The sequence below is a fragment of the Euleptes europaea genome, chromosome 12 (genome assembly GCF_029931775.1).
Source record: "Euleptes europaea isolate rEulEur1 chromosome 12, rEulEur1.hap1, whole genome shotgun sequence".
NCBI lineage: Eukaryota > Metazoa > Chordata > Lepidosauria > Squamata > Sphaerodactylidae > Euleptes > Euleptes europaea.
In genome coordinates this window covers 466,552-482,677 of record NC_079323.1, presented here as the reverse complement: position 1 = coordinate 482,677, position 16,126 = coordinate 466,552, and the positions used below count along the sequence as shown (strand labels likewise).

General features: G+C 50.9%; 1 protein-coding gene across 1 annotated transcript; it reads left to right on the top strand.

Moving 5' to 3' along the window:
* Positions 1-5,343: 5,343 nt before the first annotated feature.
* Positions 5,344-6,956, top strand: LOC130485553 (olfactory receptor 52R1-like). The gene is made up of 2 exons (XM_056858768.1): positions 5,344-6,261; positions 6,726-6,956. Exons 1-2 carry the CDS (start codon positions 5,344-5,346, stop codon positions 6,954-6,956), a joined length of 1,149 nt encoding a protein of 382 aa, XP_056714746.1.
* The last annotated feature ends 9,170 nt before the right edge of the window (positions 6,957-16,126 follow it).

The following is a 16,126-nucleotide window of genomic DNA, read 5'->3' as shown; positions in this document are numbered from 1 at the left end:
GGGCTTCCTAGAGGCACCTGGTTGGCCACCATATGAACAGACTCCTGGACTTGATAGGTCTTGGTCTGATCCAGCAGGGCTTTTTTTATGTTCTTATGATACATCCTCAAAGAACTGAATCACCCTCTGTAGGTTCTTTAAGTTCTTAGAGCATGGTCGGTGCTGCCACCTAGTGGCCTAGTTTGGTCATTGTTGGGGAAGTTGTCCTGGTTCGGCCTGGCCCACGATCTTATGCTGTACGTCCACAATAAATATAATTATACCTGCTCTGCTTGGCTGATTTGGACCTCCTTCATGACAGCGGGTAGATGGTCTGAGTAATTCGGCATGAGGCAGCTTCACCTCTTCATGTGTCGAGTTCCCTCCTTGAGGAGACCAGCCTGTCACCTTTGCTCCTAATTGCTCCGGACTTTCTGCTTTTGTTTGCAGAGCTTCGGAGGAGGCGAGGGGCCCCTGGCTTAGAGGGCAGCTCCTTTCCGTCTGGCCTGCTGGCCCAGGGTGGCTTCCCCTTGCAGCCGCTGACGAGCTCAGTGTTTTTCCTACTGTTTGTTGTCTTGTGGTTATGCAAACTGCCTTCTGTAGTGCTTTAAATAGAAAGGCAACAGGACGGAAACACTCAACATAAGGAAGGATAAAAATAAGCCTCAGCAGCTGTAGCCAGAGAGGCTAAATGTGTCCCCCAATCGAATCCCATGAAGCCCTGAACTAGGTGTGTGAAGAAACGCTTCCTTTCATCTGTTTTGAACACTCTACATCCACCAAGGTCAGTGTTGTGTCTTCTGACTGGCAGCGGCTCCCCAGGGTCTCAGGCAGGCGTCTTTCACACCACCTATGACCTGATCTTGTTCTAACTAGAGATGCCGGGGATTGAACCTGGGACTTTCTGAATGCCAAGGGCATGCTCTTCCACTGAGCCTCAACCCCTCCCTCTCCCTGTTTCCATCATCTAGGAGCCACCAGCAAAAAGGCTTCATCTCCAGCAGTCACCCAGCGTGCCCACAACACTGTGCTTGTGTTGAGCAGGGCCTCGAAAGAAGATGCAAGTGCTCTGGCCGGTTCACATGGGCAAAGATGGTCATGAGCTATAGCTACGTCATGGGAATGTTGCTCTTGAAAAGAAACCCCACCACCACCACACACACACACACGGTGACCAGTCCAAAGGCTGGTTTTTGCCCTCCATTGGGCTGCCGCAAAGCCCCGCACCCCCAAAACTTCGTTTGGGCCGCCCCTCCTCATCTCTCCTGGCCATAAGAAGAAGGCTCATCTAGCGCCACAGTCATTTTTTGCAAAGGACTCCCAAACAAAAAGCTCCAGAAGATCTCACGGGGAGGAATGAAGAAGGGGCTGGGATTCAGGAACTCGGGCACTCTGGCCCATGCCTTTAGAAACCCCCCCTCCCCAATTGTGCATCCGCTGCAGCAGAAGATTGTCTGTCACGAATTGCACCAGGGCAGCTCCTCCTTGCTGGACATATGACACAGAGCTCATCACATGGGGCCATGCGTGGCGGGGGGGGGCTGGGAAGAGCCCTGTGGCATCACCAGCAACTGCTGGCCACCTCCAGGGCTGGAGGATTCGAGCAGTGGAGAAGCCTTTGCAGGGATTATCTGGATGGGGCCCATCATACGTAGAAGTAGACCTCAAAGCCAGATGGGCTGTCTCTAGAGTTGCCAGCCTCCGGGTGGGGCCTGGAGACCTCCTGGAATGACCACTGGCCTCCAGACTGCAGAGATTCATTCCCCGGGAGAAAATGGCAGATTTGGACTCTGTTGCATTAAGAACAGAAGAAAGGCCGTGCTGGATCAGACCAAGGCCCATCAAGTCCAGCAGTCTGTTCACACAGTGGCCAACCAGGTGCCTCCGGGAAGCCCACAAACAAGACAACTGCAGCAGCACCGTCCTGCCTGTGTTCCACAGCACCTCATATAATGGGCATGCTCCTCTGGTACTGGAGAGAATAGGTATGCATCACAACTAGTATTCATTTCTACTAGTAGCCCTGGAAAGCCCTCTCCTCCATGAACATGTCCACTCCCCTCTTCAAGCCTTCCAAGTTGGCAGCTATCACCACATCCTGGGGCAGGGAGTTCCACAATTTAATGATGCTTTGTGTGAAGAAATACTTCCTTTTGTCTGTTTTGCATCTTATACCTCACTGAGGTCCCTCCCCTCCCCAAACCCTGCCCCCCAGGCTCCACGCCCAAATCTCCAGGAATGTCCCAGGCCAGAGTTGGCAACCCCGGCTGCTGTACCTCAGCTGTATCCCAAAAGGTGCCCTGAAACCACACGTGGAGCCAGCGAGGGTGGGGTGAAGTCAGCTCCCAGCTAAGCCTCTGCGACTTACAAGGCTGGACGTGGCAAGAGAAGCCCTTTCAGACCTGGCCGTTTTAAGGGTTTTATTTATGACTTCCGTTTTATGTTCTCCAGGACTGATTGACAGGCCTGACTCAGCCCCAGAGGAAACCTTCAGGATAAGCTGCCTTTGTGGCCCCAACCTCTGAATCCTTCTGGGGAGATGAACAATCTTGGAACCCCACTTTTGAAGCAGATGATCTGTCGGAAGAGAGCCAGCATGGTGTAGCGGTTAAGAGCAGTGGTTTGGAGCGGTAGAGTCTGATCTGGAGAACTGGGTTTGATTTCCCACTCCTCCACATGAGCATAAGAACATAAGAAAGGCCCTGCTGGATCAGACCAAGGCCCATCAAGTCCACACAGTGGCCAACCAGCAACGGAGGCTAATCTGGTGAACCGGGTTTGTTTCCCCACTCCTCCACACGAAGCCAGCTGGGTGACCTTGGGCAGGTCACAGCTCTCTTAGAGCTCTCTCAGCCCCACCTGCCTCACAGGGTGTCTGTTGTGGGGAGGGGAAAGGAAGGGGATTGTAAGCCGGTTTGAGTCTCCCTTAAGTGGTAGAGAAAGTCAGCATATAAAAACCAACTCTTCTTCTTCATCATCACCTAGGCAGCACTTCAGAGCAACGGTGCCATGGGTGATTGGAGGCCCCCAGACCCAAGTGGGGCATGAATGAGCCCCCCTCTCTGGACTGCTGCTTTCCTCCTTCCCCCTCACTGGGGACCTTGGTGTCACCTTCATCTCCTCAGAAAGGCTGGCGTTCTCTGTTTCCCCAAGGGTGCAGGGAAGGAACTAAGCGCCTCCCCCAGAGACAAATCTATTCCGAGCTGACCCAGCCCAAAGCACCTGGCAGCTGCTGCTCATGTCTTCCAGGGAGGAGGTGTGCTGGACGGACCGGCCCGGAGGATGGCGCAAAGGCATTTATAGCCATGACCACAGGCAGTGGAATCCAGGAGGCATTGCCAAGACGAAGGCATCGTGGGAAAGTGAGGGGTGGCTGGGCACACGGAGGGGTATGACTGACAGGTAAGCCCAGGCCAAGAACTACGGGTGAAGCTGGCAGGGATCAGCCCTAAATTTGAGGAAGAAGGAGTGACGGGCAAACAAATACTTTCATGCCAGCCCTTGAGGTCAGAAGGGAGGGCGCTGGGACTGAATGCATAGCTGCAATCCAAGCCAGCATGGTGTAGTGGCTAAGAGCGATGGAGCCACAGGCTCTTCAGAAGAAGCAGAGGCCCCCACACTGGTTGAGCCTGAGTCTCCCAGGGCCCTGTCTGCTCCTTGCAAAGCCCTCCTTGTTCTCCCAAATATCCACCCCCGTTCCGCTCTGGAGTGCCCAGGTGGGCGGGGGTCCAGTCTGGAATGGGAATGCAGCATGCATGGAAAGGGGGTGCAAACCTGTCCCCCCCTGCACCGTCCGTTTTCCCAACCCATGGTCCTGATCCGACCAGGCCTATCATGCAGAACTGGGAATTACATTCCCAGCACAGAACTCCTGAGCGTGACTGTCAGCAGCACGTGAGGACTTTGTCCCTGGGACCGAGGCACCCCGCGGGTCACCCCAGCTCCTCATCAAGGCAGGGTGTGCCCACATGGAAAAATGATCCAGGACAGAGAACAAGGTGGAGGGTATTTTTTGTATTATTACTTTTATACCTCTCTCAACTGCTGCGCTATAGAGAGGGGCCCGATCTGGCAGGATCATGCCTGCAGAAACCAAGTGGTCACTCCAGCAAGGCACCTCCCAGGTGAGTCTTGTTGTCCTCAGCAAGAGACACCAGCCAGGGTCAAGCCAAGCTCTTGAGAGCCAGTGTGGTGTAGTGGTTAAGAGCGGTGGTTTGGAGCAGTGGGCTCTGATCTGGAGAACCGGGTTCGATTTCCCACTCCTTCACTTGAGCGGCGGAGGCTAATCTGGTGAACTGGATTTGTTTCTCCACTCCTTCACACGAAGCCAGCTGGGTGACTTTGGGCCAGTCACAGCTCTCTTAGAGCTCTCTTAGCCCCACCTACCTCACAAGGTGTCTGTTGTGGGGAGGGGAAAGGAAGGTGATTGTAAGTCGGTTTGATTCTCCCTTAAGTGGAGAATCTTCTTCTTCTTCTTCTTCTTGCAGGGCATCAACAGCTGCTCCTGGCTCAACCCCAAGGCCGCATCCACTACTTCCGTTCATTTCACTGAAGGGTATGTAAGAGAGACACGAGCCCACATGGAGCTGCCTTCGACTGAATCCGGCCCTCGGTCCATCCAGGTCAGTCTTGTCTACTCAGACTGGCAGCAGCTCTCCAGGGTCACACATCATCCACTACCCTGTCCTTTCATCGGAAGATGCCGGGGATTGAACCTGGGACCTTCTGCATGCCAAGCAGATGTTCTACCACTGAGCCACAGCCCCTTCCCAACACATGAAACTGCCTTATACTGAACCAGACCCTCGGTCCATCCAGGTCAGTCTTGTCTACTCAGACTGGCAGCAGCTCTCCAGGGTCTCAGGCAGAAAAGGGTCTTTCACATCACCTTCTTGCCTGGTCCCCTTTAACTGGAGATGCTGCCAGGGATTGAACCTGGGACCTTCCGGATGCCAAGCAGATGCTCTTCCCCAGCTTCCTTAAATATCAGTATTTAAGGCACTACAAGACTCCTTCTCTCACTTCTGGATGGGTTTGTGTTTTCCCAGGGGTAAGAGAGAGCACTGCAGGACACCCTGCCATGGTCGGGTCTGGAGGGGCTGTGCCTCTGTGGTAGAGCAACTGCTTGGCATGCAGGAGGTACCAGGTTCAATCCCCAGTGGCATCTCCAGCTAAAAAACCATCAGGTGATGGGAAAGACCCTTTTCTGCTTGAGTCCCTGGAGAGCTGCTGCCGCCAGTCTGAGTGGACCAGGCTGACCTCGATGGTCTGGCTCAGTGTAAGGCAGTGGGGGTTCCTGTTGGCTGCCTGTGCCAATTCCCCCATTTACTTGCAGGTGGTGGAACCTTTTCACAGGATGCCCTCATGTCTCCTGCCAGCAACGCCACTTCCAGGCCTGCCTCCTTCCTCTTAATTGGCATCCCAGGCCTGGAGGCCACCCAGAGGTGGCTGTCCATCCCCCTGTGCTCCATGTACCTCTTGGCTCTGGTGGGAAACGCTTTGCTCCTCGTGATCATCAAGACGGAGCCCAGCTTGCATCAGCCCATGTACCTCTTCCTCGCCATGCTGGCCGTCACCGACCTGGTCCTCTCCACCTCCACCCTGCCCCTCATGCTGGCCATCTTCTGGCTGGGCCCCCGGGCCATCGGCTTCCACTGCTGCCTGGTCCAGATGTTCTTCATCCACGCCTTCTCCTCTGTGGAGTCCGGCATCCTGGTGGCCATGGCCCTGGACCGCTACGTGGCCATCTGCCTCCCCCTGAGGCATTCCGCCATTCTGAAGACCTCCACCCTGGCTAAGATGCTGCTGGTCATCATCCTCCGGGGCCTGATCCTCATCACCCCCTTTGCCCTCCTCCTCCAAAATCTGCCCTTCTGTGGACACCGAGTCATCCCCCACTCCTATTGTGAGCACATGGCTGTGGTCAAGCTGGCCTGTGGGGACACCACTGTCAACCAGATGTACGGCCTGGCAGTGGCCCTCTTCGTGGTGGGCTCGGACGTCCTCTCCATTGCCTTGTCCTATGTGATGATTCTCCAGGCCGTCTTTGCCCTCCCGTCCCGGCAAGAGCGGCTGAAGGCCCTCAGCACCTGTGCTTCTCACTGCTGCGTGATTCTCATTTTCTACATCCCCGGGCTTTTCTCCTTCCTGACACACCGTTTTGGCCACGGGGTCCCTCACCAAGTCCACATTCTGCTGGCCGTCCTCTATCTCTTGGTGCCACCAATGCTGAACCCCATTGTGTATGGCGTGAAGACGAAGCAGATACGAAGCAGGCTGATAGTGAGTCTTCTACGTGCGGGTGGCTTGAAGCCCAGAGAAAGGGTTGGGGACGCCCAGTGATCCAAGGTCTCTGTGTGCTTTCTTCTCTTTGGAAGGCAACAAACTGCAAAGCTGGTTTTGACAGCATGAAAAGCTCCACTTCAAGGGAACAGCGAGATTCGAGACCAGCAGCTCCTTAGAGACCATCAAGATTCCCAGGGGGTGAGCTTTCAAGAGTCAAAGCTCCCTTTGCCAGACACAAGACGGAATGGAGATCCCTGAGCCCTGATATCCCAGCCAGAAGGAGGGAGGGGTGTTGCCAAGAAGGGAGCCAGGATGCAGAAGTACAGCGCAGCCAGTAATCAGCTTGATTACAGCAGAGGGGAAAGGCTTGGGGGCAGAAAATTAGCATCATTAGTGAGATGAGAATCTTATATCCCAAAAAATCTCACTGACCTCTAAGATGGCCCTGGACTTAAACTTAGCTGTTCTACTGCAGGCCAACATGGCCAGCCCTCTTATTTCAAGGGAACAGTCTGTGGTTTACGTCTCCTGCCAAGCCAGGACTGCTTCAGGAGTCAGGGCTGCAAAATCCAAGGCCAGTCTCCACCTGGTTGCAGTTGGTCAAGGAAGGGCTGCCATTCTGGTGCCCAGCGCAGCATCTGCGCATCAGCCCCTGGCCACTGCAGGGAACGCTGGCCAGCCGCTTGTCCTGACTACTTTAATGAACACCGGAGCCTGGACTTGTAAAGGAATTATTATGTGGCTTCTCCATACCTGGGAGCTTTTGAACACATGAAGCTACCTAATGCAGAAGCAGACCCTTGGTCTATTAAGGTCAGCCTTGTCTACTCAGACTGGCAGCAGTTCTCCGGGGTCTCAGGCAGAGGCCTTTCACGTCACCTCCTGCTTGACCCTTTTAACGGGAGATGCTGCCAGGGATTGAACCTGGGACCTTTTGCATGCTGAACAGAGGAATCAGCTTCCTCGGGAGGTGGTGAGCTCCCCCTCACTGGCAGTCTTTAAGCAGAGGCTGGACAAACACTTGTCAGGGATGCTCTAGGCTGTATGAGTCCATCCAACTCTATGATTCTATGATTCTTTCTATGATTCCAGTACTGAGCCTCAGGAAGATCATCTTTATGCCGACTTTTTCTACCACTTAAGGGAGACTCAAACCGGCTTACAATCACCTTCCCTTCCCCACAACAGACACCCTGTGAGGTAGGAGAAATGTTCCACTGAAGTTTGTTTTCTCTGAAGTAAATGCCATTTAATTCAACGGGGCTTTCTTGCAAAGCAATCCTCTGCCCACTTACTTGGGAGTAAGCTTTGTTCAACATAGACACTTACTTCTGAATAGACAAGCAAAGGATTGTGCATTCCGCCGGGGGTGTGGAACAGATGCATTAATTCTTGGTGCTTTTTTAAATTAAATGTTAATTAGCCAAAGAATAAAAAGATCTGCTAGCTTTCAGGGTTCAACAAGATCCATTTGCTGTGTCTATAATTTTTATAGTTCATGAAGCTACAGCCTGCAGTTGGATAGTTGTGTTCTTACATTTACATCCCAAAACTATGAATAATTTATGTAAGTGCAATAAATATTTCAACAATTTCAACATTAAGTGTGTTAAGTACATTTTTGCTTGGATAACTTAGATTTAAATAACGGTTATAAAATAGGAAAACATGAAGTTGAAATACATAAAAACAGTGGCTGTCAAAAACCTATGGTCCAAAATCCACATGACAATAAGTCAGTGGGTCACCACACCAAGTAAATTTGACCTTGTGGGTCACTCTTCCAATAAGGTTGGGAACTGATGGTCCAGAGTGATTAATGCATAGCTTTGATTCGGCCAGAGAGATTTTAATCTCCACATCTAAAGGGATGCCCCCTCACAGTTGGGCCAGTCTTGGTGTTGAGAGACAGAGACGGCTCCAAGGGCAGAGGCAGTTTCTGGGTACTCCACTACTAAAGGTTCAAGATGGCCATCTGCTTCGAAAGTGCCTTATTCAGTCCTTATATCAAAAGTGCTTTTGTGACGTTAGAAAGTAGGCTTGTCTGTGGAAAGTCGACGTCACTGGTCTCGCCAGCTTGCCCACAGTGGCCCCCTCCCGCCCCCAATGACCTGGCCTCCCTCCTCACTCAGTGGAGCAGCAGTAACAAAGCAGGGGGCAATGGTGCCAAGGAATGCCATTCCCCCACACACACTCTCTCAGCCCCCCAATGCCTTCCCAGCTGGCAACCCTAGACGCCGCCCATTCCAAAAACAATCTTCGCCAAGGCAGAAGAAGGTCTGCTTTTTAAGAGAGGGCCAGAAGGAGACCTGCACCTTACACCTGCCTGACCTGCGCTTGGGGGTGACCAAGCCCTGGTTAGGCTCCATCCCCTCAAAGCATCTTAGTAGGGCTGTTGCAAGAAATAACCCCTTGTGTCCCCACAGAGAATTGTTTGGGAAGTTCTGTTCAATGGACTTTTACTTGTTTTAGCCATAAGCTGGGATGCCTGTGCTAACAGAGTTGGGGAAATAATCCCACCGCGCACACACGCCGAGTGGTTTCCCATAGCGTTTACCACAACAACAGGGTTGGCAAAAAGCATCAACTAACCACAGCTCTTCCAGCAGCAAGGAGACCTTTAGGATATAAGAACTTGCTCACAGGCAAAGACCGAGCATGGCAAGAGGCAGCCCGGAGGGAAAGCAAGGAAGATGCTCTCCACGAAATGCTGTATTACAGGGCCACCTAGAGTTCAAATGGATTGAGCACACCCAGTTGCAGTTATTTACATGAATTAAACTGTTTATTTCATAGTGGAGCAACAACAAACACCCAGTTTCATTTAACTTAATGGTTTATTAATGAACACTGAAACTTCAGGGCTTGAAAAAGGAGATAGAACAATACAGAACCAAAAGTTGTGCTGACCTGGGGGGGGGGGGCGGATAGCCTGATCTTGCAGGTCTTGGAGGCTGAGCAGGGTCAACCCTAGCTAGTCAGATGGGAGACCACTGAGGAAACCCAGGGTCACTATGCGGAGGGAGGCAGTGGCAAACCGGCTCTGGACTTCTCTTGCCCTGACCTGGGTGGCCCCGGCTGGCCCAATCGCATCAGATCTAAGAGGCTAAGCAGGGTCAGCCCCGGTCAGTCCTTGGATGGGAGACTGCCAAGGAAGTCCTGGGTTGCTACACAGAGGCAGGCAATGGGAAACCACCTCTGGACGCTTCGTGCCTTGGAAACCCCACGAGGGGTCGCCAAAAGTCAGCTGTGCTTTGGTGGCACCTTCCTCCACCACAACGGAAATCTATTTCTCGTCCACCACCAGGCCCAGGATGGTCTTGGCCTGGATCATTAGGGTTGCCAGGTCCCTCTTCGCCACCAGCGGGAGATTTTGGGGGAGGAGCCTGAGAAGGGCGGGGTTCGGGGAGGGGAGGGACTTCAATGCCATAGAGTCCAATGGCCAAAGCGGCCATTTTTCTCCAGGTGATCTGATCTCTATCGGCTGGAGATCAGTTGAATTAGCAGGAGATCTCCTGCTACTACCTGGCAGTTGGCAACCCTACCTGGTTCTGAACAGCAGAGTAGGCTGAGCTCTCCCGCAGGTTACTGGCAGGGAAGTGACACTGTGTCCCTCCAGCTCAGCTCAGCCGAGGCCTTCTGGGTTTGCCTGTAAAAGAGGCACTTCACACAACACGCCCGTCACCACCACTCACGCCACTGCCCAGTCCCTTCTCCAGCACCTCTTCTCGGTGGTGCCAGGAGGACGATTCCATAGGGTTGCCAGGTCCCTCTTGGCAACTGGCAGGAGATTTTGGGGGCGGAGCCTGAAGAGGGTGGGGTTTGGGGAGGGGAGGGACTTCAGTGCCATAGTATCCAATGGCCAAAGCGGCCATTTTTCTCCAGATGAACTGATCTGTCGGCTGGAGATCAGTTGAATTAGCAGGAGATCTCCAGCTACTACCTGGCAGTTGGCAACCCTACTATTCCAGCAAGTTCATTTTTGTTAGAAGGTTCCAATTAGACTCAATAGGTAATGGTTTAGTGAGCTCATCCATGACCCTGCTTAGCTTCCAAGACCTGCATCCGCTGGAGAGCCAGCGTGGTGTAGTGGCTAAGAGCGGTGGTTTGGAGTGGTGGACTCAGATCTGGAGAACCGAGTTTGATTCCCCCACTCCTCCACATGAGCGGCGGAGGCTTATCTGGTTGACCAGGTTGGTTTCCCCCACTCCTTCACATGAAGCCAGCTGGGTGACCTTGGGCTGGTCACAGCTCTGTTAGAGCTCTCTCAGCCCCACCTACCTCACAGGGTGTCTGTTGTGGGGAGGGGAAGGGAAGGTGATTGTAAGCTGGTTTGATTCTCCCTTAAGTGGTAGAGAAAGTTGGTATATGAAAACCAACTCTTCTTCTTCCTCCATTGGTCAATGTTGCATATCAATGTTGCATACCTAAAATCAATATACATAAAAAGTTTGTGACTCAGCACGGAAATTTCTACCACCTAATATAGATACGCGAGGGTTAAAAGTGGTGAGAATTTAGCATGAAGTTAATGAGAAAGCAAAAGTGTAAGCAAACTTGTTCCTCAAGGCAGAATGAGAGGGTGAAAAGGAGAGGCAGGAGAGGCGTCCTTCCAATAAGAAAAGCAAACGCTTTGGAACGCAACAGAGCTCAATTAAGAGACAACAGCCCCTTCCAGAGCTCCCCCCTTCCTTCTCCCACTTCCTAAACTCCCCTTTCCTGCCCACCACTTAGTCTTACCAGGTCCTGTTGGTCCATGGGCAGGAGGTTTTTTGGAGCGTGCGGTGTGCGCGTGCGCCTGGCACAATGCGCCCGCACACCCGAGTGTCTATGTCACTTCTGGTTAACTTGGAAGTGATGCGGACACTTTGTCAATCTCGGCTGAGACTCTATCGAAACCATAGTTTCAGCCGAAGTTGATAGAGCATCCACAGTTTGCCCGGAAGCGACGTAGGCTCGTTGTGCGTGCCCGTGTGCCCATGGTGCTGTCAGCCCTCAGCTGGTTGATGGGCAGCCCAGTGGATTGGCAAGATTTTACCCGCCACCACCGGGCACAAGGCAACCCTACCACCACTACGTATCAACCATCATGCTAAAATACTTAAAATAAAAAACAAGAAATAACAATAATATCTAAAGACAGGTGAAATTATATATATAAACTAGATAAAATATAAATAGATAAAATAGACACTCTGCTTGCGCTGTGGGAGTGCCTCTGCCTGCCTGCCCTCCAACCTAAAACCCCTTACAATTCAGCAAGGGAGGCAGAGAGGAAGGCGAAAAAGAAAAGAAAGACAGTGCCCATAAAACTAGAAAACAAGATAACAACTTGAGTAGACTTAAATAAGGCAGCGGGAGATTTAAAAACCAAATAAAATAAGCCCCCCAAAAAATCTAAAACAAAGAAAAATGAAAGCTCCCAATATGGAGCAGAGCGTTGAACGTCCTGCAGTATCACGCTGGAAACCGGAAGTCGAATTATGCCTTTGCATATCAATCAGTCCTTTGTTCTTGCGGGGCTCTCGGGAGGTCATAGGTAACATCCGTGCGTTTGGTTTGGGGCTTAACCTTTTCAGTCTGTGACAGTTTTATGCACCCCTGATCATCTACCAAGACTGGTATTGGTTCAGTCCATCCAATACCCAGTGCAGCAACAGTTGGCAAATCCCACTGAAGGACAGTGTTACTCCTCTGAAGATGCCTGCCACAGCTGCTGGCGAAACGTCAGGAAAGAAAATACCAAGACCACGGTTACACAGCCCGGATAACCTACAAGAGCCTCCTGTTTCTTCTTCTTCTTCTTCTTCCTCTTCTTTCTGTCCCCCCATCATCAGAGGTGAGGCTGGTGGCAACGAGAGACAGGGCTTTTCCAGTGGTGGCACCTCACCTGTGGAATGCCCTTCCCCCTTGGGCCTACCTGGCCCCTACCATACTGTCTTTTAAGAACACTGCTTTTTACCCAGGCTTCTAATTAAGGGGTTGATATTTTAATGTAATTTTTACAGCTGTTTTACGCTCTTTTGATGCTCTGGCTCAGTTTTCAATAAAGAGTTTGGTTTTTAATGTTGGTGTTTGAATTGTTAATAATTTTATGACTTACGTTTGATTGTGTTTTTGTATTGTATTTTGAGTTATAAAGATGGCACCTGTGGTTCTAAAAACTGAGGATCTTGTGATCGCCAAGCGGGCTTTCCATGAAAGGCTTTCACTAAAGGTCACCTTAAAGGTCAAGATATTTAACAGTTTTGCATTGTTCAACGGAATTTCCATCTCTTGACCACTTAAGCCTTTGAGGTCTCTTCCCAAAGACCATTACCCTGGTCTTGGCAAAATTAATGTTTAAGGTCTCATCCCGGCTGAAATGCCCCAGTTTGTGCAACATCCTTCTTAAGCCAATATGGGTGAAGGAGACCAACACCATATTGCCCATGTATAAGAGGACAGATACCTTCCAACCAACCAAGGATGGTGGGAAGAATTCAGGGCCAGATAGACTTGAAACACTGTTGTTTAAATACAAATTTAAAAGCAGTAGGGCCAGAACACATCCCTGTTTAACCTCTTGAGTAACTGGAATCTCCTCAGTTAGGGCCACCATTCTAGCAAAAATATCAGAGTGACATTCCCGTAACAAGAACAATTGTGCCCACTCATTTCACCCACAGTCGATTTCAATCAACTGCATTAAAGGCAGTTGTTAGATCTATGAATGCAGCAAACATGGGCTCGGAGGGACCCTTAATATTCGGTGGCAGCAGCTGATAAAGAGTCAAGCAGTGGTCAATAGTGCCGAACTCTTTCCTAAATCTTGCTTGTTCTGGATGGACGACGTGATTAGAAATTGTCCATAAACAAATATTAAATTCACATTAACCCCTTATGAGAGTGGGCAATTGCCTAAACATCTAACAAAACCACATTTCACAATTTAAGAAGGATGTAGACAAGTTGGAAATGTGTCCAGAGGAGGGCAACAAAGATGGTGAGGGGTCTGGAGACCAAGTCCTATGAGGAAAAGTTGAAGGAGCTGGGTATGTTTAGCCTGAAGAGGAGAAGACTGAGAGGGGACATGATAACCATCTTCAAGTACTTAAAGGGCTGTCATATAGAGGAGGGTGCCGAGTTGTTTTCTGTTGCCCCAGAAGGTCAGACCAGAACCAACGGGTTGAAATTAAAGCCAAAGAGTTTCCATCTAGACATTAGGAAGAACTTCCTGACACAAAGTGCTTCCTCAGGTTTCCTTGGGAGGTGGTGAGCTCTCCTTCCCTGGAGATTTTTTAAGAAGAGGCTAGATGGCCATCTGTCAGCAATGCTGATTCTATGATCTTAGGCAGATCATGAGAGGGAGGGCATCGGCCATCTTCTGGGCATGGAGTAGGGGTCACTGGGGGTGTGGGGGGGAGGTAGTTGTGAAATTCCTGCATTGTGCAGGAGGTTGGACTAGATGACCCTGGTGGTCCCTTCCAACTCTATGATTCTATGATTCCTGGCCCAGATGACCTCTTGCTGGATGACCTTGGGCCAGTCTCACACGTTCCTTTGCCTGAGCGTTCTCCCTAGCAAAGGAGAACTCCTGAACCCCCTGCTGGGATGGTAAAATGGAGGAGAGGAGAATGATACCGGCCACGGTGGGTCCACGTTGGAGGGAAAGGCAGGTACAAATTAATTCCGTCTATAATAATAAAAAGGGTGTTTCTGCCTGTCTTGATTTGCTAAACCCTTGCTTTGCACACGGGCAACTTAATGTAGGATGCTCAAGAGTAGAAGATCCTGCCCAGGAATGCAGCGAGGAGCATCGGCAGGGACACGGGAAGTCCAGCAGCCACCTCAAGGCTGCAACAGCCTGCAGCCGTGGCTAAAAGTTCCTTGGTAAAGGCCCCTGTCTGAAGCCAGCCTGGAGTCTGGGCTGGAACACTGTGGGTATAGAATCATAGAGTTGGAAGGGTCCAACTAGTCCAACCTGCACAGTGCACGAAATTAACAACTACCTCCCCCCCCCCACATCCCCAGAGACCCCAACCCTCGCCCCGCAATGCAGGATCCCACAATCAAAGCGCTCCCGACAGATGGCCATCCAGTCTCTGCTTAAAGACCTCCAAAGACGGTACTCCACCACCCTCCGAGGCTGCACATTCCACCATTGAACAGCCCTCACCGTCAGGAAGTCCTTCCTAATGTTTAGGTAGAATTGCTTTTCTATTAGTTTAAATCCATTACTCCGTGTCCTAGTCTCTGGAGCAAAAGAAAATAAGTTAGTTCCCTCATCAACATGACATCCCTTCAAATATTTAAACATGGCTATCATGTCTCCCCTCAACCTTCTCTTCTCCAAACTAAACAAACCCAACTCCCTAAGTCTCTCCTCATAGGAGATGGATTCCAGACCACTGACCATTCTGGTCGCCCTCCTCTGGACACGCTCCAACTTGTCAATATCCTTCTTAAACTGTGGAGCCCAAAACTGGACACAGTATTCCAAGTGAGGTCTGACCAATACAGAATACAGTGGTAGTATTACTTCCCTTGATCTAGACACAATACTCCTATTGATGCAGCCCAGAATTGCATTGGCCTTCTTAGCCGCCATATCACACAGTTGACTCATGTTCAGTTTGTGGTCCACTAAGACTCCCAGATCTCTTTCACATGTATTGTTGTCAAGCCAACTATCTCCCATCCTGTACCTGTGCGTTATGTTGTTTCTGCCTAGGTGAAGTACTTTACACTTCTCCCTATTGAAATCCATTTTATTACTTATAAAACTTTTGAACTAATTAATATCCAGATGCTGCATGTTCAGGTTCTAATTGATTTGTTTAGAAGAACAGTTATTTTCCAAACAAAATGTACTGGAAAAGTTTATTGTTATAGGACAAAAGCATGCCAAATGTTGCTTTGGGGCGCATGTGTGGGATCGGAGCCCCTATGAAACAGTACTACAAGCTGTCAAAACCAGAGGAGGAGATAATTTTTGTTATTAGTGGGTAGCGTTGTACTATTCATAGCAATATGGTATCATTAATAAAGCTTTTTTTAAAAAAAAATGGAAAGCTGCAAATACTTTCCTCGTAGCAAAAATATTCTGACTCGTGATCATTTGGGCTGTCCCTTTTCCAGCTTTATGGAAACTTTTATCAAAAGCCTAAGAGAGGCAGAGCTGGGTTAGACCGATGGTCCATGGAGTCCCACCTCTTCTTTCACACAGTGTCTGAACCAGACGCCCTCCTGCCCTTCATCTTGGGAGCTCTGTGGGCGTTTGGGATTTCAAGAGTCTTTCTCCTCGGAGAAGCACCCCAGCCCTTGAGACCCAGTGTGTGTGTGGGGGGATAATGGGGGTTTGCCCGGGGGCAGCATAAATGCCTGCTCCTTCGTGACAAAGCAGGCAGCTGAGTGGGAGCAGCCAGGAGGAGACAACTTCCGCCTGCACGGGTGAGTGTGAGCCCAAGCCCCAAAGCCCAAACACCCCTGGCCTGGGAAAGGAGGGACGAGCAAGGAGGGACGAGCAGAGAGAGTTCGGAGGTCCTGCCAGTTGGGGGTGGAGGGGGGAAAGGGCATCCAAACACACACACACACACACACACACATGGTGCCTGCAACTGACCTGGCCTGCCAAGAAATTTATGCTTGCCACCAGAGTAAACCTGGGTGTGTGTGTCTGAATGTGCTTCTTGGAATGACCCCCCAAGACACCAGGAGGCCCCTGGGCAGCTGTAGGGGCTCTGAGCTTAATCGTGAGAGCCACCATGATGTGGTTTGGAGCAGTGGCGTCTGGTCTGGAGAACCGGGTTCGATTCCCCACACCTCCTCCACAGGAGCAGCGGAGGCTCATCTGGTGGACTGGATTTGTTTCCCCACTCAC

Coding starts and splice junctions, on each gene's coding strand:
- LOC130485553 (XM_056858768.1), top strand. CDS start 5,344: ATGTCTCCTGCCAGCAACGCCACTTCCAGGCCTGCCTCCTTCCTCTTA. Junction 6,262..6,725: donor AGATACGAAGCAGGCTGATA/GTGAGTCTTCTA, acceptor ACTTAAACTTAG/CTGTTCTACTGCAGGCCAAC.